Source organism: Thamnophis elegans, chromosome 4 (assembly GCF_009769535.1).
Source record: "Thamnophis elegans isolate rThaEle1 chromosome 4, rThaEle1.pri, whole genome shotgun sequence".
NCBI classification, from domain to species: domain Eukaryota; kingdom Metazoa; phylum Chordata; class Lepidosauria; order Squamata; family Colubridae; genus Thamnophis; species Thamnophis elegans.
In genome coordinates, this window is record NC_045544.1 from 118,995,606 (window position 1) to 119,023,433 (window position 27,828).

At 43.0% G+C, this 27,828-nt stretch overlaps 1 protein-coding gene across 2 annotated transcripts; it reads right to left on the minus strand.

The window, feature by feature from the left end:
• On the minus strand, positions 1-27,183 carry GUSB (glucuronidase beta). 2 transcript variants are annotated; one of them, XM_032216666.1, is made up of 13 exons: positions 26,936-27,183; positions 20,493-20,681; positions 18,161-18,342; positions 16,301-16,443; positions 15,991-16,178; positions 14,556-14,708; positions 11,460-11,638; positions 10,349-10,495; positions 9,412-9,496; positions 6,524-6,700; positions 5,066-5,201; positions 2,658-2,851; positions 1-995 (listed from the first exon to the last, which is right to left on the minus strand). In XM_032216666.1, exons 1-12 carry the CDS (start codon positions 27,134-27,136, stop codon positions 2,694-2,696), a joined length of 1,938 nt encoding a protein of 645 aa, XP_032072557.1. In that variant the 5' UTR covers positions 27,137-27,183; the 3' UTR covers positions 1-995; positions 2,658-2,693. The 2 variants fall into 2 exon arrangements, with proteins under 2 accessions (XP_032072557.1, XP_032072556.1); XM_032216665.1 differs by lacking the exon at positions 1-995 and having other exon boundaries at positions 2,111-2,851.
• Positions 27,184-27,828: the final 645 nt, after the last annotated feature.

Genomic DNA, 27,828 nt, shown 5'->3' on the forward strand with positions numbered 1-27,828 from the left:
AGAAGCAAAATGTCCTCAAAAGAAAAAAACAATGTCCAGTTGCCTCCTGAAAAAGCACCTTTGGAACGATCCTCTCTGTGGTTGGTAATTGCTCTGGATGCCAGATGTGCAAAACTAGCACAACACAGAGCAGCGGGATGCGGTACTGATTGTAGTGTTTGGCGCAAAAGTAGGGTAATTGGAATGGTAAACTCCAGCCACTAAGATCAAAATCTTGGGATGAACAATGAGGTTTCTGTTTCTGCTAATCTCCCAAATCTTGTTTCCCTACGTAGGTGGAATTCTACATAAGTGTAATTCCTATGTAGGTTTGCAAATATTAATTTGTGTCTTGATTACATGCTTTCAAAATCATTTAAACATGTTATTTTGAAACTTCTGTTTCTTGTGGCTGAGTACTCATTGTGAGGAAGGAGGGAAATGCCCTTATGGGGGGAAAACACTTTGAAATGTTTGTGATCTGAAAGCAATCAACTCCCTTCAAATATGCAGTATGGTTACAACAGTATTGATCTATTTTGTAAAGCTGTAGAAATACTGAGATGTGTGAAACTACACACATCTTTTATTTGAGATTAAAATCAGAATATGCACATAAATATTTGGAGCCAAGTCCTTGAGTGCTTGTTTTTCTCCATCACACAATGGGCTCCCTGTGAGAAGAGACCATTATATTTTAAATTATAGAAAGCCAAACATTCCTTGAATAGGAATTCATTTAGAAGAGCATTCATGAGCACAGCAAAGTACAAAAGAAATCCTTCATATCATGGCTTAGTCCGTTTAGGCAGTCCTCAACTTATGACTGGTCACTTAATGGCTGTTCTAAATTATGATGACCCCTCCCCCAAAAAGATGACCTGGATTCTGACATCTGGGGCCCCCAGTCACATGATCACATTGGGTACTTGGCAACCAGCTGCTTGCAGTGTCCCATAGTCACATGACAGTTATTTACATTTCCCCCAAGGGAAGGCAGCATTTTCTTCCAGTTTCTGGCAAAAAAAAAAGTCCCATAGTGAACAGTGGGTTTACTTAATGACCATGACATTCACTTAGCAACAAAAGTCATAAAATCAGAAATGGTCACACGGTGTCCCACTTAAAGACTATCATGACTGAATAATCATAATTGTAGGCTAAATTGCAGTTGTAAGTTGAAGACCTAAGAAAACTTTTGCAAATGTTTTCCCCTCCAGATAATGACATAAAGCTATGGCCAGCAGTGGCATCTACTTGGTGATGACATCACTCTATTTGAAAATCACCTTCCTGTTCCTAGTTTCTAGACTTAGAGAGCAGAGATGTCCAACCTTGGCAACTTTAAGACTTGTGGAATGCTGGACAGGTGAAGTTCCCTTCTTAAGTCTTTGAACACCCATAATGGAAACATGCAGCTCTCACAGGGAAATGCTAGATTTCCAGACTCCAAACTCCTGTCAGCTCAGTCAGGGATTAAAAATCTGCCTACTCGTGTTTATATAGGTTCTTTATGCAAAGAAAATTTGAAGTGTTTTCCTCCACATTCCCTTTGCTACCCCAATGCTAGGACCTCGTGTACGTTTCTGAGCTTGGTCTCTCTTCCCAACTCGCAAATTAGTTTCCTTCATTCCTTCACGTGTGTTCATGTGCACACAACACAATACACACACACACACACACACGCACACACAGTCTGTCCTTTGGGGCAAAGTTAGTTAAATATAAGCTGAAGCCAGTAAACATGTCTATGATGAAGATTTCTTCATTCTGTTTCTTCCCAAAATTTCTACCTTTCTTTCTGTATTAGAAGTTCCTGCATTGGCCAATTAGCCTCTTCCTTTAGCCCTTTCCAGAATAACAGAATTGGAAGGGACTTTGGAGGTCTTCTAGTCGAACCCTCTGCTCAAGCCCTTGCTTTCCAGCTTTCCTACAAACCACTGGGATACCTCTGTTCATGTTTATGGGTGAATTGACAGTGAGCCTTGAAAGGCAACGTGGGAGTGTCACTATCTTGAGCAAAGTTTTTCTCAGACATTCTCCCTCCTCAAAAGTGCACTTAATAAACCTGCATACCCTAAATTTAGTTCCCGGTACAAAACAGAATTAATAAAATGTATTCAAGAAGGGATGAAAAGATTGTAAAACACTTTAATAAGGCTGAGAAATGTTTTGATCCTTAGAAATGTGCAAATGTTTTTCAAAATCAGAGAAAAGTGTCCACACAGTATCTTTTTCTCTGGCTCCTTGTAAGGGTAGAAGAAACCTATGATTGCCAAATTCTGTCACCAGTCCTGCTAGTGCAGTGTCTCTCAACCTTGGCAACTTGAAGATGTCCTGACTTCAACTCCCAGAATTCCCCAGGCAGCATTCATCTTCAAGTTGCCAAGGTTGAGAAACACTGTGCTAGTGGCTTCGTTGATTCGATTTCATGATCTCAGTACATTTTTTTCTTTGACATTTAATTGTAGAAAAGTTACCTGTATTTTAATGTTCTTGCCGTAGAACAGGGGTGTTAAACTCATGGCCCATGAGCTGGATGCATCACGTGCTGGCCACGCCCATCCCTGGTTTAGTGAAGGGGGGAATATTGCGATACGTCACGTGACAACAATGTGTCGTCGCGAGTTTGATGCCCCTGCCGTAGAACCTCTGTAAACACAAGCCTCTTGTAATACCTGAAATGAAAATTGAGCACACTTGGAGAAGTGTGCTTAGGGCAAGCAGGCACCACCGCACGGGGCTGGTGGCATCTGAGATCTGGATTCATTGGCAATCTTCCAGTATCTTTCTTTCAAAAGGAAGGCAGCGGTTTTCGGTTGCCGTTGGCGCGTGAAAATCCCTTTCTTGTTACCCATGACGCGGGTCACTCCTACAGACGGGAAAGGACACCACAAAGCAAATGGATATTATTGAAATAGTAGACAAATCATGCTTAGCTGCAAACAAACCTGAATCAACATAGCAGACTGGCCAGTCACCATAGTTTCTTAGCTTAGTCCCTGGTTTCGTTCCCTCACCATTTACTGCTCTTAAGGACTTGGTGAGGTACACAAATACATTAGGAATAAGCCAGAGAAACTGTGCATTCCCGTGTCCAACTTGACTCAAAAAACCAGGCTTATAATTAATCATGATTAAAGGATTCACCCCATAAACGTGCCTCAAGTGACTTAGCAAACAAACTGCTGCATTTTTATCCCCCCGTTTCTCTGAGAAACATCCGTTCATGGATGCTTTGTTGCCTGCTCATTTTTGAGCTGCTGTTTTCAATGCTTGATTTTTTAAAAATCTGAAATTTGGTGGTGTTGGGAGGCTTACGTTCTCCACAGACCTTTTTTGGAGAAGTGTAGGGGAGCAGAACCAAAAGAGAAATAGTAGAGGCCCAGCTTGTTTTCTGTTGCAGAAATGGGGCTTAATGATAAGCTAGTTTTGGGTTCAGATAAACTAGGCTTAAGGAAAGCTAACTTGCAAGTCTTGATTCGTTTGTCATTCAGGCATGTCTTCCATTTACTACTTAACTTGAATCCCAAGTTTGTGTGATATGGTAATCTGGCTTACCATGTTGTGCAAACACCTAATGGTTGAGCTTGCACAACATGGTGGATTAGAATAAAATGGGGTTCAGTAGTTTGCAGTTGACTACGATATACGCTAAGGCAAGTTTAACACATTGCCTAGGCCAGGGGTGTCAAATTCGATTTCATTGAGGGCCACATCATGGTTGTGTTTGACCCCGAAGGGCCAAGGTGAGCATGACCAGAGGGTGTGTGGTCAGCTTGATGTCACTTGTCTTGGAGGTAGCTGTGCTGGCCTGAGCTCTCTGCCAGCAAAAATGAGCTCATGAGCTCCATTTTCAACCAGGACGGCCTCCTGCAACCCTCTCCCAGCATAAACAGAGCTTGGGAGGGCTGTGTGTGGCCCTCCTGAACTTCATTTTCACGGGCAGAGGCACCATGTGCTTGTCCTTCGCTGTTTCCATGGCGGCCCCAGGGGCCAGCTCTAAGCACCCTGCGAGCCAGATCAGGCCCATGGATGTTGAGTTTGACACCCCTGTCTTAGGTCATAATATGCTTTTCAGTTAGTGTGATGATAGAACGGTAAAGCACAGTTTCAAATCATAGCTTGATATTGGCTTATTGCAGCTTTGGTTTAGAGGCTGGGCTAACAAAATATATTGTTATACTCACTTAAGATATTATGCCCGTGAAAAAAGCTAGTGAGTCATGCCAGTTTAAAAAATTCTGATTTGCTGCCATAAAATGAACCAATAGTTCTGAATCAGTGATGGCGAACCTTTTCGGCACCGAGTGCCCAAACTGGAATGTATGTGCATGCGCACCTGCGCCAGAGCTCTGGAAACCTGAAGATAGCTGGCCGGTGCGAATGCTTGTTTTTTTGGCTGTTTTTCGGGGTATTTTGAAGTAGTTTTTCAGCCATTTGGGCGTCAAAAACTGTCTGAATATGTTCCAAAAAAACAGCCTGGAAAACAGCCTGAAAAATGTCCCAAAGAATGTCCCAAAAACAGCCTTGAAAACACATCTGCATGCCGGAAACCAGAAGAGCAGCTGGCAACTGTGTGCATGCCCACAGAGAGGGGTCGTCGTGCCACCTCTGACATGCATGCCATAGGTTCGCCATCACGGATCTATATGGACCTCATCTGCACATCACACTAAGTAAAAAACAAATTACGAAATGGCCCAGTGTAATGCATGTACTGACCAGCACCAAACAATATTATAGTGTAGCAATGTAAGCTTCATTATAAACAACGATTGCACTTCACAGTCATATGTTTAGGAAGCGGCACAAAATATTTCATGACTGTTGAGGAGCAACTGGATTGGGGGCTTCTAAGGCTTACTGTATCTAACAGAATTGATAAAAGTCTTGCCAATGACACTATAAGGAAGTTATCATGGGAATATCTTTGCAAGTGGTTGAGATTTATTAGTTTTTTCCTGCCTCGTCACTGAAATGTTTATATAAGTATTTCTGTTCCAGCCCAAACATTCATTTTAATAAATCCAACCCTAAGCATTTGGCAGGACAATGTGGCAGCTTTTATCTAATAAGCCCTTACCTTGTTCTGTCATAAAATCGGCAAAATTCCAGATGAGCTCTCCAATCACGTACTCCTCCCTCTTTTGGTCTAAGACAGCATGATACTCCTTGAGCACAGCTGCCTGGTATTCCTCAGAGAACATGAGAGGGGGGTCCTGCAGACACCAGAAAAGCAGGGAGGGGTGAGCATGAGTCCAACAAAATAATGTGTATCCTCAAGATATACTCTTGAAGTAAATGGCAACAGAGCCCGATCCAGCTCCTAGAGTAATCTATGAGGATTCATAAAAACCACTTCATTAGTATAACACGCTTAACCTGATACCTGTATTTTCCCATCTTCTGCATTTGAACAATAGCAATAGCACTTAAGACTTATATACTGCTGCACGGTGCATAACAGCCCTCTGTAACCCGTTTACAGAGTCAGCATATTGCTGACTTGGAAAGATGGAAGGCTAAGTCAACCTGGAGCCTGGTGGGATTTGAACTGCCAAATTGCAGGCAATCGGCAGTCAGCAGAAGTAGTCTGCAGTACTACATTCTAACCATACAATGGACTCTAAACTAATTCAAGGATTGGATGTGTACAACACCTAAATCACAAAAAACAAGCTTAGAATGTTGTTGCAAATGTAGTTGCTGTGCCTCTAATTAGGGCCTGGTGAAAGTAGTGTGTGTGACTACTTAGCTCTGCCCCTTGCTTAGTGCAAGATCTGTGATGCAAAATACACATACAATATCCTTGACAATGATGCTCCAGTCTTTGTTAAAACACCCCCAGCAATGGAAAGTAACTCCATATAAATGTATTTCACATAAAACCTCTCCTATGATTAATCCAACTGTATATGTGTGTATTTTGTGTAAGAGTATGGTAGATGGAATATCACTAAGATTTATATACCGCTTCATAGTGCTTTTACAGGCCTCTCTAAGTGGTTTGCAGAATCAGCATATTGACCCCAAGAATCTGGGTCCTCATTTTATAGACCTCAGAAGGATGGAAGGCTGAGTCAACCTTGAGCCGGTGAGAATCAAATTGCCAATTGCTGGCAGCCGGAAATCAGCAGAATTAGCCTGCAATACTACATTCTAACTACTGTGCCACCATGGCTCTTAGAGCCGAGGTGGCGCAGTGGTTAAATGCAGCTGACTGCAGTTCTTCAGTTCGGCTGTTCAAATCTCACCAGCTCAAGGTTGACTCAGCCTTCCATCCTTCTGAGGTGGGTAAAATGAGGACCCGGATTGTTGGGGGCAATATGCTGACTCTGTAAACCGCTTCGAGAGGGCTGAAAGCCCTATGAAGCGGTATATAAGTCTAACTGCTATTGCTATTATAGACCCAATTCCATTTGGAAAAGCCTTGGAAGAAACAGGAATTGATGCCCTTCATGTAGAAAAAGTCCTGTCTATATCTTCTCCCTGCAAACCACTTTCTACTGCCGCAATTGCCCCTCAGAATCGCAAGACTCACAGCATGAAAGCCGCTGATGGTGTCTGCTCCATATTCGCTCTGAATGATGGGCTTTTGGTGAGTAGTGTACCAGTTCTCAAACTGTGTCTTCAGCTGCAGCCGGATCACTTCCAGGTGTCCTGCATCGTGGTACCAGGAGAAGTAGCTATTCACACAGATGACATCCACATAAGGTGCCTACAGGAATCTGAGGTTAGTTCAGAAGGAGATCCAGGAGAATATAAAACTCCTCCTTGTATGAAGTAGCTGGGCCTATTCTCTTGGACAAGGGATTGGCAATCTTAAACACTCAAAGAGCCACAAACGGAAGCCCCGCCCCTTCAATTCTGGAGCCGACCAGAAGTCCAGTTCCCCCACATAGAGTCTCCTCCTAGCGCAGCATCCTTTTTCCTCTACCTGTTCTAACCGAAAACCCTATCAATTGTGGTGCTGATCGGCAACAGGGAGCCACAGCACAGGGATGCAAGAGCCACATGTGGCTTCAGAGCTGCGGGTTGCTGACCCCTGTCTTGGACTGTTTACTTGGTTAAAATGAAAGTTGGTAACCCATGATGGCCGAGATGTTCAAATGTTCTGCTTCACACTGTACTCTGAATCGCAAAACTGTGGAAATGGAAGAGACCACAAGGATCATCTAGTCTACCTTCTGCAACATGGAGGATTTTAAGTCATCCTTGAGAGGTGGCTGTCTAGCCTCTTCTTAAACCCTCCAGAAATGGAAAACCCACAACCTCTCTAGACAGACAATTCCACAAACACCGAAATCATTGATACATGGAAGCATTATGTCTTTTCCTTTGTAAAAGTAAGCACTAAATCAGAAATGACTCGGGTAGGTTTCTGTACTTCTATTTTGCTTGAAAAATCCTCCAGTCTCCGCCATCCCCATAATGAGTCACATATTGGTTCACTATCTCAACCAGTGGCATCAATAGTCTTCCACCACGTTCCCTTCAGGCTTCAGAGGCTGAATTAAAAGCAAATCAGTGCAGCCTTTTTAGCTATGAATAACTGGCCAGCCCTGAGTTTGATAGAGAGAACTGGACTGTGCACAGCATGATCAAGCTGCTGTTACTCTAATCAGATCCAGGAAGTTCTGGGTGAAATAAATTTTGCACATATGCTTTAATTAATTGAATTGGAGTCTAGACCTGTTTTGGCACTGGGACCTGATGACAGGGCTCCCTCCCCTTCTGAAGCCCCAAACATTCAAAAGCCATCCTGTGCGGCCAAAGATAGGCAGTTATAAAAGGAGAAGCTCCCTTCCAACCAGGGAAAAAATGGCCAATCCCATCAAATGGATTGTCAACTGCTACAGGATGATGAATGAATCTTAGAATATGTTAGTCATGACGGCCACACTGTAGTATCTGATTCAAAAGCAGTTTACTTCACACCAGTTCATATGCAAACAATTGAGAAAGGACCTTGCTATTTTGTCCTGCTTATGGGCTTTCTCCAGATGTTTTTGGATGACTGCTAAATGAAGCAAGATGCTGGGTTTGATGGATTTTCGATCCAAAAGGACACCAGGAGTTTCTGCAGGGGGTTCAAAAAATTAAGACGGCAGCCACAATTATATGATCAAAGGCCCACATGTAAAAAAAATGGAAGGCTTTGATCATGGGGATGTAGCTGCCATCTTGATTTCTGGACACACACACCCCCGCCCTCTCCTGCTGAACACACTTTAAAATTGCTTGGAGGAAATGTTTCAGACTTTGCATGAGCACATTTCCTTGCTTTCCATTGAAATACAATAGAACAGTGTTTCTCAACCTTGACAACTTGAAGTCCTATGGACTTCAACTCCCAGAATCCCCCAGCCAGCATAGCCCAGCCAGCATAGCATAGCTGGCTGGGGAATTCTGGGAGTTGAAGTCCACAGGACTTCAAGTTGTCAAGGTTGAGAAACACTGTAATAGAATAACAGAATTGGAAGGGACCTTGGAGGTCTTCTAGTCCAACCCCCTGATTAGGCAGGAAACCCTATACAAGTGGATGGCGAACCTTTTCGGCACAAGAGTGCCCAAACTGGAATGTGTGTGTATGTGCACGCATGCACACGTTGGAGTGCCAGAAACCCGAAGACCAGCTGGCCAGTGCGCATGGCCGTCAACTGGTCTTTGGGTTTCCGGCACACACATGCATGCCAACCAGCTGATCTTCGAGTGCACCAGAGCACTGGAAACCTGAAGATCAGCTGGCCGATGCACACATGCCTGCTTTTTGGCTGTTCTGGGGGCTGTTTTCATGACAGTTTTGGGCCAAAAACGACCTAAAAACAGCCTGGAAAATGCTCCCAAAATGGCCCTTTTTGACATTTTCATGCTGTTTTCCAGCGGTCTGGCACCTGCAAAAACCAGAAGAGCAGCTGACAATGGCACGAGTGCCAACCGAGAGGGCTTTGTGTGCCACCTCTGGCATGCATGCCACAGGCTTGCCATGATGGCCCTATACCATTTCAGACAAATGGTCATCCAATCTCTTGTTTAAAGACTTCCACTGTTGGAGCATTCATAACTTCTGGAGGCAAGCTGTTCCACTGATCAATTGTTCCAACTTCTAAAGCAGCCCAACCCTCCTCAATACTTCACACGAGTCTGAAAAACAGGATCCGCTACTTCAGGAACCACTTTAAAGTAGATTCCTTAAAGCAGCCACATCAACGCCTGACTTTTTACTCCTCCGTTTGTAAGGGATAAAGAACGCTTCTATGCCCTACAGCACCTCATCTGGAATTCTTTTTCAGTTATTCGACTGATCTTTCAACAACACGGGATCCAAGCTTCTGCTATTCCTCTTTGCCATGAGTGCCGAACAAGCTTTCAGGAAGGGCAGTCAGGAATCCTCCCTCTTAAACTCCATCTAAGCCATGCAATACTTACCCCCTGATCTCGGAGGTAATTAGCATTTGAGACAAATGTCACAGGCCGAGTGGGGTCCAAAGCTTTGGTGTGGGCTATCACTGTCCTGCAGGGTAACGATGAAATTCAAAAGATCAGGATAATGTTTTTTTCTGCTATACATCAAGCGCAGTTCATTGCAGCATTCTTTCCTCTAATACAGTGTTTCTCAACCTTGGCAACTTGAAGATGTCTGGACTTGAACTCCCAGAATTCCCCAGCCAGCGAATGCTGGCTGGGGAATTCTGGGAGTTGAAGTCCGGACATCTTCAAGTTGCCAAGGTTGAGAAACACTGCTCTAATAACAAGAGAGGATCTTTCCAAGGATAGCAATAGGACTTAGACTTCTATTTTTACAGCCCTCTCTAAGCGGTTTCAAGAATCAGCATATTGCCTTCAACAATCTGGATTCTCCTTTTACCCACCTCAGAAGAATGGAAGGCTGAGTCAACCTTGAGCCGGTGAGAATCGAACTGCTGGCAGTTGCAGAATTAACCTGCAATATTGCATTCTAAGCACTGCCCCACCACGGTTCTTGAGATACATTGTCAGGCAACACGTTGAAAACTTTCATCAGCTTTATATTTAGGATGACCATAAAGGGAAACATAGATTGTCCTCTTGTAATGGAGCCAGCCCATTATGGGTGTAAGTTATGATGGCCATAAAGTGGGGTCACCCATGTGACCTGTCTGATTTTATGACTTTGTTTGCAACAGTCATTAAGGAAACTAATTGTTCATGAGTAAATGTCAGTTTTCAGCAAAAACGTCGGAAAACGCAGTTATGTGGGGGCACTCGGTGTCTAAAAGGTTCACTATCACTGCCCTATTCCTATGATTGCAAATTCCACTTTTTGTGTAGGCTCATGTCCAGTCCACAGACCTCACAGTGCATTCTCAGCTGGGCAGGTACTCACTTGAAGTAGTAAGCAGCCACAGGCAACTCTGATGCTGGCTCATTGGCCACTGACCACATCACAACGGAGGGTCGGTTTTTGTCCCGCCGGATCAACTCTTCCATCACAAGAAGGTGGTGTTGCAGGGACTGGTTTCCAAAGTTCAGACTAAACAATGAAGCAAAGAGAGACCAAAGGAAAATAAACCCATTCAGGAGAGGGAAATGAGGCTACCTGGGTAAGGCTTGGCTATCACGAGGAACGCTCCCTTTGAAAGCAAACCTGGATATAACAGCACTTCCAAGTTTCGAACAGGAATTGTAATAAGGGGATGGACAAGCCAAGGAATTGTAAATCTGGTTTTCTGAATATTTCCTAAATTTCCCATTCTTTAATTAAGAATTTCTAAAATCCTTATCGAGTCAGGCTTATCAGGACTAAGAGAAAGTTTGCAATATTTCAGCTTTTATAGAAACCCTTTGCATTCCAAATATCTCTCTACTTTCTCCAGTGGTCCCCATTCACTTTTTCATTCTTTCTTGAAACAAATACAAGAGGCAAGCCATCTTAAGATAGATCACAGTCATGAGAGAAGAGAATAATCATAACTCAGGGTTGAACTGTAGAATTCTTGGCGCTCTCTGAGCTTGGTGATTTTCTTGCCGAGGTTTCATTACCAAACTAGCTATGTGTAGCACTGATGATGTTACCTAGTTTGGTAATGAAACGTCGGCAAGAAAACCACCAAGCTCAAGAGTACCAAGGACCTCAAAGACCACAGTCCCACCAGCTGAAACCCAATGCCTAAAACCCACAGTGAGACATCTGCAGTCCTCCAGTTCTCATCATTCTTGATCTCTAGCCATACTGGGCCACAAATTCCCCACCCTTGGCAACCTCTGTAGACTATTCACTTCTTAGGTTTCTGCCTCATATTCATGAAAACTCTGGCATATGCTGGTCCCTGGCCCTGCACCCATAGGTATTTTCCTATTAGACTATCCAACCTGCTGTGGGGCATTCATTTAAAAAAAGGTTATGCTCAGCCAGCTACAACAAGAACTGCCCATTTCTGCCTTAGTATATTATGTGATAGAAGGCATAAGACATGGGCAGAGCAACTGTACCTCACCTGTCATGCATGCCCACTCCTGGGCTCTCATCAATCACGACGATGCCATAAGCATCACAGAGCTCCATGATCTCCTCAGCATACGGATAATGGCTGGTGCGAAAGGAATTGGCTCCTAGCCAGCGCAGAAGGTTGAAATCCTTCATGATCAGAGGCCAGTCTAGGCCCTTGCCACGGATCTGCAACAGAACACAACATTGTTAGCAATGGCTTTGCAGTCCTCATGGTTACAGCTTAGCATGGGAGACATGAAATATGCACCCGGTATCTAAAAATGCGAAGAAGAGCAATATATTTCCATATAGTCTAGATTTACCATATTTTTTGGAGTATAATAGCAATAGCAATAGCAGTTAGACTTATATATCGCTTCATAGGGCTTTCAGCCCTCTCTAAGCGGTTTACAGAGTCAGCATGTTGCCCCCAACAACAATCCGGATTCTCATTTTACCCACCTTGGAAGGATGGAAAGCTGAGTCAACCCTGAGCCGGTGAGATCTGAACAGCCGAACTGCAGAACTGCAGTCAGCTGAAGTAGCCTGCAGTGCTGCATTTAACCACTGCGCCACCTTGCACAGGAGTATAAAACACACCAAGATTTTGAAGAAGCAAATTTTTTAAAAAAGTTTCTGCACTCTGCAGACCTCCCAAAGATATTTTTTGTCAAAAGAAAAAGGGTATGAATAACCTTTAGGAGGCTTGTAGAGTGCTCCTGGGGGCTGGAGGCCCCCCAAAATGAGCAAAAGACCGGACCCGTTTTTTGTTAAAAAAAAAAAAAATGGCATGCATATAGAGTGCACCTGGGGGATGCGGGGGGGGGGGGAAACGAGCAAAAAACCATCTGGTTTTTGCTCATTTTTGCCCTCCCCAGCCCCCAGGAGCACTCTGGAAGCCTCCTAAAGACTACGCACGGCCATTTTTGGAAAGGGGGGGGGGTTTCAGGAGGCCAAAAATGTTGTATTCAGTGTATAAGATGCACCCAGATTTTCACCCTCTTTTTTGCGGGAAAAAGGTGTGTTTTATATTCTGAAAAATATGGTAATAAGTAGTTTAATGACTGAATTCATACTACTTCGTTATTTTTTCTTTTGCCTAATTTATTTTTTCTCTCCTTCAGTTTAATTTAATTTTTATAATGTGTGATTGCATTTTACTATACAATCACTAGTCTTTATTATTCCACTAATGTATATTTTAAAATGAAATACACACAAATAGACCCACACTGTTTCAAAGGCGTGTTGGCATTTTAGCATGAACCACAGTTAGGTCCCAGATAATAAACTGAGCCAAGACTTTAACATGGTTTATTAACTCCTCTTCTTTGGGGATAGCAAACGTTATACAAGCTGACATTTTGTTTTCCAATTAACATTTTAATTTTATTCTTTTTAGAGATCAGTGACAACGAAACAGCTCTTAAGGCTTTGGTTGAGGTCAGAGCCCCCAGGGGGTGCAGAGCGCAGGGGCCTCTGCAGAATAAGTGTGGGAGAAAGACAGATGGCAAAAAGCCAAGATGGCAATTGCAATCATGGAATCAAAGTTCCAATCCTGTTTATGTGCATCATATGCCAATGAATTTAAAAGACAACCGTGGCTTTAATTACACTGTCACAGCTGCTGTTATTTTCCCCCCTGCGCATACCCTTGGGCTCCAACGCTTGTTTTCAAAACAAGGCCCTATAAGGCACAAAATTACTAGATGAGCAAAGAGCTCACTGCAGGTATGGGTCCATTTTACAGACCCTTCGGTATCCATGTTGTTGTTCTGGAGAAGTCATTGGACTTCTTAACTATCAGAAGCCATTGTTCCAGATTCAGGCAACACGCTGTGTTTTTTGTCTCCTGTAAATCATGGTTGACAATCGGGGATCAAGTGTTCTCTCTTAACTATAATTAGAAATTTGGATTTAAACAATGCAAGCAGGCCTTGACTTATGAGCACAATTGAGACCGGAATTTCCACTGCTAAGCAAAGCAGGTAAGTGAGTCATGCTCAATTTCATGACTTTTTTTTTTGCCACAGTTGCTAAGCAAATCACTACAGTTGCTAAGTGAACACCCACCCACCCTCCCAGTCATTAAGCTAATCTGACTTCCTCCGTTGATTTTGCTTGGCAGAAACTGGCTGGGAAGATCGCAAATGGTGACCACATGACTTCAGGATGCTGCAGTCTTTGAAAATATATGCCGGTTGTCAAGCTCCTGAATCATGTGACTGTGGGGACGCTACAACACTGGTTGTAAGTGTGAGTACCAGTGGTAACTGACTTTTTTCAGTGCCATTGTAATTTTGAACAGTCACTAAAGAATACTTGTAAGTTGTAAACTACCTGTACATTAAAACTAATAACAGCATCACTGTGTGTCCATTTCTTAGAGAATTCTGGATAAATTAAGATAGTGGCTCAATCTAGTCACTGTGTCTTCTCTCTATTTTGACCAGCTTTTGAGAAACAAACTCCGTATGGATCTAGCAAAATTATGACTAGAGAAAGACTGGATTGTGCATTTGCAATTTAGCATATCTAGAGGGAACCATGTGTGATTACCCTGTTTCCGTGAAAATAAGACCTCCCCGGATAATAAGCCCAATCAGGCTTCTGAGCACATGCGCTAAAATAAGCCCTCCCCTGAAAATAAGCCCTCCCTGAAAATATTGCAACACAGCAGCAGCCATGAGGTGACCACGCTCGCTGCCTCCTGCACCTCAAAAATAATAAGACCTCCGCGGAAATAAGGCCAAGTGTTTATTTCGGAGGTCAAAAGAAAATAGGACCCTGTCTCATTTTGGGGGGAAACACAGTATAACAGTGTATGAGTCTTTCTGACATAGATTGAGAACCTCTTTGTACACTGAGTGCTCTCCCAACTTTTTTTAATCACTTGAAATCTTGCAAGATCTCATGTGAGAATACCAAAATGTTGTGAGGCTTGGCAATCTTGTTCAACAGAGTGTTAAGAAGATGTAACTGTGTGGATCATAGATGGTGGTGAGCCATGCACTCAGCTCCCTGCTTTCATTTAATCGGTAGATGGACCATGATTAACATTTATTTTCTTATCTGCTTTGCCATTCTATCCAGGTTTACTCACATCAGCATCTTCATGTTTGTTGACCCCGTGAAAATAGAATGGTTTCCCATTGATAAGAAACTGGTTGCGAGCAACAAAGATGGTTCGGATACCAACTGGCTGCACATAGGTGTCTTCAGAGATGGAGCCATCCACAACAGCAGAGAGCATGATCTGTGTTTTGAAAAAGTCATTCTGGGTCAGTTTCCTGAACTACAAGTCAATATGACACCTTCCATATAAATCACTAAAGGTAAAGGTAAAGGTTCCCCTCACACATATGTGTTAGTCCTTCCCACCTCTAGGGGGCAGTGGTCATCTCCGTTTCAAAGCTGAAGAGCCAGCGCTGTCTGAAGATGTCTCCGGGGTCGTGTGGCTGGCATGACTAAACACCGAAGGTGCACAGAACACTGTTACCTTCCCACCAATAGGTGATCCCTATTTTTTCTACTTGCATTTTTACATGCTTTCGAGCTGCTAGTTTGGCAGAAGCTGGGACAAGTAATGGGAACTCACTCTGTTACGCGGCGCTAGGGATTCGAACTGCCGACCTTTCTGATCAATAAGCTCAATGTCTTAGCCACTAAGCCACCGCTTCCCTTATAAATCACTAGTCCTGGTTAAATGAATCCAAGATCGTCCATTACCGTGCACTCTGTTTGAATGAGATGAATGAATGTAAAATACTTTTGAGACTGGACAAGGGGAAGGAAATTACTCTTATTTTTCACTTTTCAAAGTCTCATTCAGCTACACCAGGGGTGTCCAACTTTAAGACCTGTGTATTTCAACACCCAGAATTTTTCCTGTAAGTATGAAAAGTTCAAATAGACCTTTATAGGGTATGTTGTTTATACACAGGGCAGTGGTGGCTTCCGGTTGGAACGGCCCCAGTGCACGCATGCGTTGTAGTGTCAAATGACGCTTCCGCAAGCCTCTGCGACGCTCCAGCTTCTCGGCGGAGTGTTGCACAGGTGCCATACGCGCCGTGCACGGAAGTGGCAAAACCTTAAAGCAAGTAAGGAGCACCAGCGGCCGGGTGGGCCCTCCGGAGCACCGTACTGGAACGGTACCCGGTGCTCCGGGCAGGATCCGGTATGCCCGTACTGGGGCGTACCGCCTGCAGCCCATGACTGACACAGGGGTATCTGCAGCATATGGTCAAAAAATCAAAATGGTGGCCACAATGATGTGATCAAAGCTCTATCTGTTTTTTTATTGTGTTGCACATGAAAAGTGCATGGAGATTTGATTGCATAGTTGCCATCTTAATGTTTTGATACAGTTTACAGACATCCTTGTCATAAGCCTTTTCTGGAGTCTGTGTAGTGAACCATAACTCTGTCAGCCAATCTATTTGGATTCTTTTATTTTATTTATTTACAGGAGCTGGTGTTCAAATCTTGCCCAGAAAGCAGGCAGATTTGAGAATCCTGAGGGGAGACATGCAAGATACCTTCAAGGAGTAGAGGTATCCAGGATGTTCGTTCATCAAGTAGGGCCACCACAGAAGAGGATTCATCACTTTCAGTTCACCAGCTGACCCGTTTCCTGTTGCTACGGCAACGTGGTCACTGTCATACAAAGTCAGGGATAAAAAGTAGTCTGAGCTTCCTCGTACAGACACCAAATAATGAACCAGGCCTGTGTCACAGAAGGAGAGATAAAAGCTTGCATTTGAAAGAAAAAGTGGGGAATGGATGTAGCTCCCTAAAGTGGAGATCTCCCTCAAGGGGGAGTCCTGCTTTGCTCCCTCAGCTCCTTACCAACATTTCCCTTCAAGGCCGTGGTTACTGTGATATCATCAATGTAGGCCAAAGGTGTGGTGTAGAGCAAGACCGGGCGGTGAATTCCAGCGTAATTGAAGAAATCAAATCGTGTGTTTTGAACAAAGTAGCCCTTTGGATACCTGGTTGAGGGAGAGAGAAAGGGAGATAACGGGAGGTTGGGTAAGAGATGGAAAGGTGCTTTAGGAATGAAGAATTGCCAGAGAAAATGCCTGAGAATCCATTCAGAGGTCTTTCCTATATGGAGGCATCTACAATGAGGAGCAGTCAAAAGCTTCAAGATAGCAGCCCCAGCCACATGACCAAGGCCCACTCTTTTTTGGCCTTTGTGTCATGCGCCAGGCTTAAAAGAGGCACGGTGTCAGCGTTCCAAATATCATCCCAGAATTAAATCAGAGTCCAAGGCAGAGCTTTCTTCAAAGTTCCAATTTAATAAGAGAGACATGTTGGCACATCTGTGCAAAACCCGAATCTGAAAGCTTCCTGGGTTTTCCACCCAGTTGAAAGTTCAAGACCTTGCCCCCACACCCCAGAAGTTCATCACAGGGTCCAATCTTCCACTGTCACGCTGGCAATTCCACCCATCCACTTCCGGTCAGGTGCAGAGGTGCAAAGACAAAGGATGACCTTGGGCTTCTAGATAGGAATGTTTTATTTTGACAACAACACATTCTGTTCCTTACTATTCCCCCTCCCAATTCCCCATTAATGAAACAGCATAGTAACGAAAGAGAGAGTGCGTGTGTGGCAGGCCAAAGATCCTGAAAGGAATATGACTGCAGGCCTGACAGATGGTTTGAGTCATTTGGTTGGGCTGCTATCTTGATTTTTTTCCTGACACTTCCTTGCCTGTTCCCACAACCATCAAGCTATTCCATGGGGAAAATATACTGTGGCAAGCCCCCTATTTCCCCCACCTAAAAACAATCCTATGAACTTGGAACTCTTGGTAGAATCAACTTGTAATTATCTGCCTTTCAAGTCAGAACAGCACAACTTTTGGCTCGGGGATCATCTGCAACCCTTTCCTTCCAAAGTTGTTTGCAAAGTATTTTTTTCCAGTTGGAAACAACGGACAATATTTGAATCTAAGGATCAAGCAAAAATGGGATGAGTTAATTGGGGATTTGAAGTATTTGGGAATCCAGCTATTAGCATTTTGTAAGAACTAAAACATCACACCATAATCACAGCCTTTGTTTCAGCATTGTAGATTTTATTTCCTTGGATTTAGCATGGTGTGGAAACCCAGCTGGGACGCCATCAAATTTGCTTTCAATTAAATGAAGTTTTATAGTGGTGCCAGCCACCTTTTTTCAGCACGTATCTATCCTTGCTTAATGACTACTCATTCAGCAACCGCTATAACTTGCAACGGCACTAAATGAGTGGTACTTACAACCAGACCTCAGAGTTCTAGCTGTGATAGCATCCCCAAGGTCACGTGATTGAGATCCAGGTGGCTTGATTTCCACATCACAGGGCCCCACTGTCATGCAGTCACCTTTGGCCATCTATTTTGCTGCCTTCCAACAAGCAAAGTTCATGGGAAGTCGCAAGTGGTGAACACACAAGGTCCTGACCTAATGACCTGCGGTGATTCACTTAAGGACAGCAACCAGGATAAGGTGTCAGTCTTGGCAACTTTAAGTGGTGTGGCATTCACTTCCCAGATGTGTGAACTTTCACCAAAACAAGGTATCAGCCTTGACAATTTTAAGACATCAATTCCCAGAATTCCTCAGCCAGACATGCTAGGTGGGAGTTAAAGTCCACACATCTTAAAATTGCTCAAGCTGAGAAACACCACAGTGAATCGCAGGGAGCTGTTGAACTTACCTGGACTCATCATCCATATACTGAATTGTTCCTGGAGGCAATGTGTGCGGTGTCAGAGTGTTATTGATTGCAATGGTGATGCGGCAGGGCTCTTTGGGGCTCCTATGCAAGATCTCACTGATCTCCACTTCAAAAGGGAGGTGTCCTCCTTCGTGCTCAGTGACCTCCACTCCGTTCACCCACTGCAAAAGAGAGAGAATATAGAGCTCTGGGAAGGACTAAGAAGAAGAAACCGAAAGGCCCAGCACCATGGGGTGCTTAGATCTGGCCCATGGGGTGCTTAGATCTGGCCTACCGGGCCGCCCTGGAAACAGTGAAGAACCAGCCCATGGTGCCTCGGGCAATGAAAAGGAGCTTGGGAGGGCTGCACGCAACCCTCCTGAGCTCCATTTTTGCTAGCAGATGGTTGCAGGAGGCTGTTGCAGCCGAAAACGGAGATTGGGAGCCCATTTTTGCAGGCAGACCGTTCGAGCCACCATAGGCGTCCCCTGACATGAGTGATGTCAAGATGGCCACACCCCCTGGCCATGCCTCCCCTCCCTTGAGGTCAAACACAACCTTCAATGAAATCCGAGTTTGACACCCCTGCTGTAAATAATCTTCGGAGGCCAAACGTATTTTTAATGAGACCCATATGTCATAGGTTTCCCAAAATCTTAAACAGATTTAACACTTCCCATATGGACCTTTCAAAGTTTTCAGAGGAAATATGAGATATCAAGCATGCTAACATTTCGTGAGATTTGACAATGTTACAGGATTTTAACCATTTCAGGCTTTGTTCGTGTCACCATTCCATGTTGCTCAGCAGGTGATGCAAATGCCTGGTCTTCTCTATTAAGACTGGCTCTGTTTTCCAGTAGCAATGTATTCTCTGCACCCAGGATAGACAACTAGGTCCTCTCCAGATGTTTTTCTGGATGACTATCAGCCTTATTACCAAGGCTAATGGAAGTTGTTGCCTAACACATCTGGAGTGTATCCAGTTGTTTTATCCATTCAGTGTGCAAATGGGTAGATAACTGTGCAAAATACTCTTTGTTAAATGTTCTCAGACCGACAGATGCACTACCCCAGTTCACTGCCAGAAAACATTGCAACCCAACAGGTATTTAAAAGAAGTTGACATGAAGAACATAAGAGCATTACTAAATCAGTCTAGAAGAGCAGAACTTCTAAGGGCTTCAGAACGGTTAATTAAGTGGTTATATTCACACAACAGGCTTAACCAGGTTTGCACAGGAGACACAGCATTTAGCCATGAGTTCTATGCTTTAGCATACTGCATAACCTCAGCTTGCTTGGTTACCTTGCAATTTAATAAGAGCCGAGGTGGCGCAGTGGTTAGAGTGCTGTACTGCAGCCACTTCAGCTGACTGTTATCTGCAGTTTGGCGGTTCAAATCTCACCGGCTCAGGGTTGACTCAGCCTTCCATCCTTCTGAGATGGGTAAAATGAGGACCCAGACTGTGGGGGCGATATGCTGACTCTGTAAACCGCTTAGAGAGGGCTGTAAAAATAGAAGTCTAAGTGCTATTGCTATCCTTGGAAAGATCCTCTCTTCTTATTAGAGCAGTGTTTCTCAACCTTGGCAACTTGAAGATGTCCGGACTTCAACTCCCAGAATTGGGAGTAATATAAGCGGTATATAAGTCTAACTGCTATTGCTATTGCTATTGCTAATGCTGCATGTGAAACAAGAAAATGGAACTTTGGGCTTGCTTTGAAGTTTTATTTCCTGCCATGCACGAAGGATATTTTAGCTGGATTTATAATATTCCTATCCTGTACAGATACTGTGCTCCTCCAGCAAACTGGACCAAGAAAAAGAACAAAAAGTAATTTTCTTTTGTAGCCCCTAGGTGGCGGTAGAGACTCAGCTCCCAGGCAATTTAGATATTGTCAAGCAATATAGTACAGTATTAGGAAAATCTCCATAGCTGGTAAGATAGAAGAGATGAAGATGTAAAATACGGCTTTGCTATTATTGCTCAGTTGTTCAATCACTTCTTTTTGTTATTTTATTACATATTTCTATCTGTGCTGAAAAAAGTTGGAAGTCATTTTCCCGTCATTTCTTTTCTTTATTTGTATCCCACCTTTACAAAAAATTTATCCCCTTTTTTGGTTTTGTTACTTTATCTTTTATCTTTTTTTGAAACTTAACAAAGTTAGTCATTGATTCTTTGGGACAGGCCTCATTTCACCAGGATCTTTCATCAGAAATTGGTTTGTTTTTTAGTTCTTTTCCTACCTTGATCCCTAGTGGTGGCATATCACAGAATTTTGACCACCAAATTGGTAACAACAAGAAGATGTCCTCAATACTCACCACAATAGAGTAATAGTGTGCGCTGCCAATTCGGAGCACAATACGAGTCCCAGTATCTCTCAGGAGCCAGCGAGCTGGTGGAAGCACCTCCTTCTCGTACCACACCCAGCCAATAAATCTCCGCAACTTTGGATCTTGAGTTATGTCATTGAAGCTGGCAGGGACTGGCATGTCCATCACTGGCCCTGTCTGAAAAGATTGAGACCCATTTATGGTGGGACTGTTTTCCAGTTTTGGTGAGCTCAGCCAATTTTATTTTCTCACTCCAGTGCAGTGATTCTCAACTTTGGCAACTTTGAGAATTGCAATCTTTTTTTTTTCTCCTGGCATAAAAATATTAAATATCAGGATAGATATACTCAAAGGTGTGACTATTGTGACGAGTAATAATGTGACAATTGATCTGTCTTTAAAAGGTAGAGTGCAAGGTCTTTTTTCAGATATTTCAATCAATGAATATTTTTTTAGAGAGTGTCAAGATTTTCCAGCTGGGGTATCATTTCCGTGAGAACATACAAAAACTTGTGCTTGACCAAGAAATTAATCCATTCTGATGAATATTCTGTATTACAGAGCAGTCAGCGAGATTCTTTGGAAATTCCAAGAAGTGTTTTTTAGGATTCTCATACATGTCTCAAAGGTCCTTTTTCCTTGAGGAAGATGTTTTGCTTTTCAGCCAAGAACTTTAATAAGAACTAATACACACACACACACACACACTCCAATCAGAACTGATGAAGTTTCTTGAATGAGAAGCAAAACGTCCTCTTCCTCAAGGAAAAAAAGATACTCCATTTGCCTTTTGAAAATGGAACTTTTGAGGCAACCATGACCTGGATGACTGAGAATCTCCATAGACACTCTCATACATAGTTGTCAATAGTTGTTTCTCATCAGTATACTCAAGACTGAGTTTGTTCCAGGGGTGGGTCCCTTCCAGTTCTAACCTCTTCTATAGAAGAGGTTCCACAAATCTACAGGGCCGTTTAGAACCGGTTCCAGCTCCCTCCCCCCGCCCGTCCGCGCATCATCAAGACGAAGAGCGAGAGGAGGAATTCTGGGAGTTGAAATCCACAAGTCTTAAAGCTGTCAAGTTTGAACACCCCTGGGTTTTTTTTTCTAAAGGGTTAGGGGTGCAAGGGTCTTGTAACTTGACAGCTTTAAGACTTGCGTGCTTCAAATGCCAGTTTCTGAGCCAACATTTTGGTTGCTAAGCAAGAGCATTGTTAAGTGAGTTTCACCACATTTTACAAGTTGGCCATGCCCACCCAGTCACATGGCTGGCAAGCCACTTCCACCCGGTCACAAGCCACTCCCACAAAGCAGGCCACACCTACAGAAGAGTTTCTAAAAAATTTGAAACCCATCACTGGTTTGTTCATAGTACTGAGCCATAATATAGTCAGTCTGGTTTTAGCTTAATAAGACAACAGAACTCTGCCTATATCTAAACTAAAGCAAGAAAATGGTTTGCAGGTCATCCTAATATAAATTTGGTTCAGACAACACAATAAACCATGGTGTCATTTTGTTTTTAACCTATTGTGTGAATCCAGTCATGGTATTCTCACAGTGTGGCTTACCTCTTAGTGTGAACTATGGCCCTACAGTAGCTTATTCGCTAAATCCCCTTTAAACAACTGAAAAACTGCTGTTTACGGTAATTTACATGGTTTAATTTTATATGGCTTGTTATTTTGTCCTTCCTTGGGGTTTACAGATAAGATGGTTTGATATATGACTCCAGTCATTGATTCACATTTTACTTTCACTTATCCTATTAAATCTTATTTTATAACTGTTTCTTAGCAAGCTTCAGACATGGTCTGAGTAGATTTCCAAAGCTCCTTCAATTCCAGATCTCATGATCTTTTTCTTTCTTAACATAGCTCTCCAAGGCTGATTCCTGCTTACAAGAAAAGCAAAATCATCTTTCATATGTCAATATCTATTTTTTCCTTCCCATGATATGTAGAAACCCCAGCTATTTTGGGATGATCTGAACTTTCCTTTCCATCACAAATGAGGATGTTGATAGTCAGAGCTTACTTTATACAGGTACTCCTAGCTTTACAGCCGAAATTGAGCCTGCATAAGTCATGTGGTCCTTAAAGGATCATCATGTGACTGGGTCCAATTTTATAATCTGTTTTATGGTGATAGTTAAGAAAACGATCGTTCACTATGGAGTGTTTTTTTGTCTGAAACCAGACATAAGTGCTGGTTTCCAGTAAAACCAATGTAAATCACGATCACGGGATGCTGTAAATGGCCATAAATTTGTTAACACTCAAAATGTGATCATGTGATTCAGTGGTGGGTTTCTAACCAGTTTACTACCAGTTCTGTGAGAGGGCGTTTTGCATGCGCGCGGCTCACTTCGCTCATCTGCCACATGTTGATGCACATGCGCATTTCACTGAAAACTGTTTTGCGCATGCGCAGAAACATGCCGGCGATGGCAGAAGAGACTGGGGAACTGGTTCGAAGTCATGGCAGGGCAGGGTTGCTGCTGGTTCCAGCAACCCAGGCCGCCATACCACTATCGGTTTGGCTGAACTAGGCCGAACTGGTAGGAACCCACCACTGATGTGACTGTGGGGGGAAGGGGGAGCCCAGCTATTGGAACTTCGAAACTGGGCTCATAAGTACCTTTTTAAAGGGTCCTTCATAACTAAGCAACCAGTCATGTCAAGGACTACATTTGGCTTCTCCAAAGATTGCAACATACATTTTTACAAATCCACTGAGGACAACTCTACTAACTACTACAACGTCAGACAAAACTGAAATAGAATCCGCATGTTGAGAAGCTGAGTTATACCATTTGGCAGGGCAAGAAACAAGGGAGGACCATTCCAGTTTTCATTTTTTATTTATGAGTTTCCCATTCCTTGAAACAACCTCTAGGCTGCATAAATAGAGGGATAGAATCAAGATCACGTGAAGTGTTAATACCACTTCATAATGCCTTGGTACGGCTACACTTGGAATACTGCATTCAGTTCTGGTCACCACGATGTAGAAAAGATGTGGAGACTCTGGAAAGAGGGCAGAGAAGAGCAACAAAGAGAATTAGGGGACTGGAGACTAAAACATAGGAAGAATGGTTGCAGGAACTGTGTATGTCTAGTTTAATAGAAAGAAGGACTAGGGGAGACATGATAGCAGTGTTCCAATATCACAGGGGTTGCCACAAAGAAGAGGGAATCAAACTATTCTCCAAGGCACCTGAGAGTAGAACAAGAAGCAATGGGTGGAAACTAATCAAGGAGAGAAGCAACTTAGAACTGAGGAGAAATTTCCTGACAGTTAGAATAATTAATCAGTGGAACAGCTTGCCTCCAGAAGTTGTGAATGCCCCAAAACTGGAAGTCTTTAAGAAGATGTTGGATACCATTTGTCTGAAACGGTATAGGGTTTCCTGCCTAGGCAGGGGGTTGGACTAGAAGACCTTCAAGGTCCCTTCCAACTCTGCTATTGTATTGTATTGTATTGTATTGTATTTTATTGTAACAATAATAATATTAAAAAGTAGAAGAAAGAAACAAAGTTGTGGATAGAAATTCTGTCTGCACAATACCAAATCTCAAAACTAAATGCTACAAGGCCAGAATTGAGACGACAACGACAGCAAATGTGCCTCTGTAAATAAGCTGAGGAAACAGTGGTTAATTGATTTCAAGAGGATCACATAGACTGACTAAAAGCAACGGCATGACAAATGAGCAAAAATGGTGTATTGTAAGATCTGCAAGAAACAGCATTTGCCTGATGGGATCATAAAATGAAGAAAGTACAGGTAGTTCTCAACTTACGACCACAATTGAGCCCAAAATTTAGGTTGCTAAGTGAAACATTTGTTAAGTGAGTTTTGCCCCATTTTACCACCTTTCTTGCCACTGTTGTTAAGTGAATCATTGTAGCTGTTACATTAATAATGTTAAGTGAATCTGGCTTCCCTGTTGACTTTGCTTGTCAGAAGGTCACAAGAGCTGACCCCATGGCCATGGAACACTGCAACCGCCATAAATATGAACCGGTTGCCAAGTGGCTGAATTTTGATCACATGACCAAGGGGATGCTGCAAATATAATTGTGAAAAACAGTCATAAGTTACTTTTTCAGTGCCGTTGTAACTTTGAACAGACACTAAATGAACTGTTGTAAATCGAGGACTACCTGTAATAGAAAATGAAGAAGCTGAAGTGCTCTAGGGCTTTAGAATTCAAACAGATAGGCATCTGCCACATAACGCCCCAGACTTAACAACTGTGGATAAGTCTGGATAGTGGGTATGGAAGTACCTAAAGGAAGCAGAACAGAAGTGAAAGAACTGGAGAAGATTGCAAAATACAAAGACCTACAAAGAGAAACAGAATGACTGGGGAAAAGAAAGCAAAGATAGTATCAATAGTAATAGGTGCAATTCCAAAATTGCAGCACCACTTGAATACCATTGGCATTGACAAAATCACCATTAGTCAATTGCAAAAAGCAGCTTTACCTGCAACAGCTTATATCCTGCGAGGATACCTTTAACACCATCTGACAATAATATCTCCCTATCCCAGATTTTGGGGAAGGACTCAATAGGTCAGGGGTGTCAAACTCATATCGTCACATCGTCGTCGCATGATGTATCACAACTTTTCCCCCCTTCCCTAAACCAGGGGTGGGTGTGGCCAGCATGTGACGCATCGAGCCTGTGGGCCATGAGTTTGATACCCCTGCAATAGGTGAATAAAAATAACAAAATTGAGTGTAAACAACTGGCTGACTGTGTTGAGAGAGCAGGCTGAACCAGAGTAGGCCTCAAGCCTGAACCAAACTAGGGTCTCATGATATTAAGCTTTAGCTGTTCATATATAGAAATTGCAAACGTTCGCTTTTAGGAAGTCTGCACATAAAAGCTGCTGTAGCAAAAGTCTCTATTTTAATATATCTGCTGGCTTGACTGTAAAAACTGTCTGAAAGGACACAATTTACTTCCTCAAATGTATGCTATGTTGGCTGTTAGCTGACTATGTATTATTACTTCCCGTAGACATGATTTTACTGTAATTCAAGGGCACATCTTGGGGGTGTATCCAAAATCTAGCAGGTGGCTTAGCTAAAAGCTAAGGACTATAAAAAGGAATTTCCTGATGTCATTCGGGGTTCAGGCCTTTGTCTCTGGACCTGCGCAATAAACTATTCCTTCCCTGAAGAGCTGGCTTGCGTGTCCTGTTTTTTTCTACAACAGTGTGACAAATCATAATAACCATTTGTTAAGTTCGTAATGCTATCAAATCAGAAAAATTCAAGGAGGATGGAATGCTGGGCTAGATAGCCACTATGCTGATCCAACTGGAAAGTTCTGGTGGGCTTATTAGACAAGAATAAAATATAAAAGAAAATATAAACCAATTAAATTTAAGTAAGAAAAAGCTCAAATTGCCCTATTATTGAAAAGAGCTTTACTTTTATTTCACTTTAAATTATGATTCTCTCCCCTTTCTTTCCCTCTAGCTATTCTTTCTATTCATTATTGTTTTAACTAATTATTTCATCTACAAAGATGGTTAACCAGTATGTAGCTTTCCTTATAAACTCTGATTTTATTTTAATTTTGTCCAGACACCGCATACGTTCCTCTCTCACTCCTCTTGTCCACACTTCCTGTTAAAAGAGGGATATTCATAAAATGTCATAATCAGCAATTTAGTGCCACGTTGAAAGCTAAGAAAATGTATTACAGCACATGCTTCCTCAAAATAGCACTTCTTTCATCACGCGCAGGAAGGGTTATACACACACCCATTCCACACAAATGCATCCACCGAGATGTCAGATCAGAGAGAGCTTAAATGCAAAAAAAAAAAAAGTTTCTCTTAATGACCAATGTGCAAAAGCATGATTGGCAACGTACTGTTGCAAGCATTAAATTCAGTTTATATAAGTTTACGCCTTTAGACTATTACATTAGAGTACACTGAGAGCATATGCACCCAAGACAAATTCCTTGTGTGTCCAATCACACTTGGCCAATAACAGAATTCTAGAATTCTATTCTATTAGCTTTAAGCTGCTCTGCACATTTATTGTTAATTTTTTTCTTTTTTTTTCTTTTCTTACATACCATTTTAAGTATACATCCACATAATTGTTATTTTTCTTTACATTTATCATTCTTATACATTTATTATTTCATTTAATGAGTTATAATGCACATTTTGGGTTGCTTTATTTACCATCCCTTCCTTCTTTTGTAACACCTCCGTGTTTTCACTTTCTTTTCTCCCTCCCTTCTCTACTTCCTTCCTTCCTCCTCTCCTTCCCCTTCCTTCTTCCCTTACCTTTCTCCTACTCCTAGTTTTCCTCAGTAGTTCTAGACTGCTAGCTCCATCCTAGCACTGTCCAGGCAAGCGGTCAACCCACCCTATGCTTTTGCTGTCACACACCTGCCGAAGCGGCCGCCTGTACCACTGCTCCACGAACCCTGCATCCCTTCGCTCTGACCAGTCGGCTCTGAAGCTCCAGAGGCCGCTGAGATCCTTCAGCTCCCTGGAGGACGACTCCCGCGGGTAGAGCATCCCACTGTCCAGGGCGCCAGCCGGACACCATCCTGCCAGGACACAGCAAGCACAAAGCAGTAACTTCATGCCGCTCCCGCACTCCTCCCGCGCTGTGCAGAGACGGGAGTGATGGTCAGCTGATGCTCAGGATCAGCTGATGATCGGTTGCCTGTCCTTAGTCAGGCAAGAACGCGATACGTCACTCCGTTGAGAGAACAAGCCTCCGCCATCTTTGTTGAGGGCAGGCCCGGCTTTCCTGCTCCCGAAGTTGCAGCGTTCAGAAACTGGAATCAAGTCTGGGTGCCGTTACAAGTAACGCAGGCAGAAGTCTTTCAGCGTGTGTTGCCTTCAGACACTTACATATCAGAGGTCTTCAAACTTGGCAACTTTAAGACTTGTGGACTTCAACTCCCAGGATTCTCCAGGCAGCTATGCTATCCTGGGAGTCGAAGTCCATAAGTCTTAAAGTTGCCAAGTTTGGGGACCCCTGATAATTTTATTTTATTGATATGTTTTTATTTAGCTAGTTTGTCAAACATGCACGAGATAACAGGTATAAGTATAAACGTGGACATGAACACAGGAAATGGGTATGAATAAATGGGGACAATAGGACAGGGAGGGTAGGCAGGCACGCTTGCAGACCTCTTAGGAAAGGGGTGAGGTCCACGCTAGACAGCTTAAGGTTAAAGTTAGCGGGGCTGGGGGGGTTGAGGATGTAACAACAGATAGAGCATTCCAGGCATTGACCACTCTGTTGCTGAAGTCATATTTTCTGC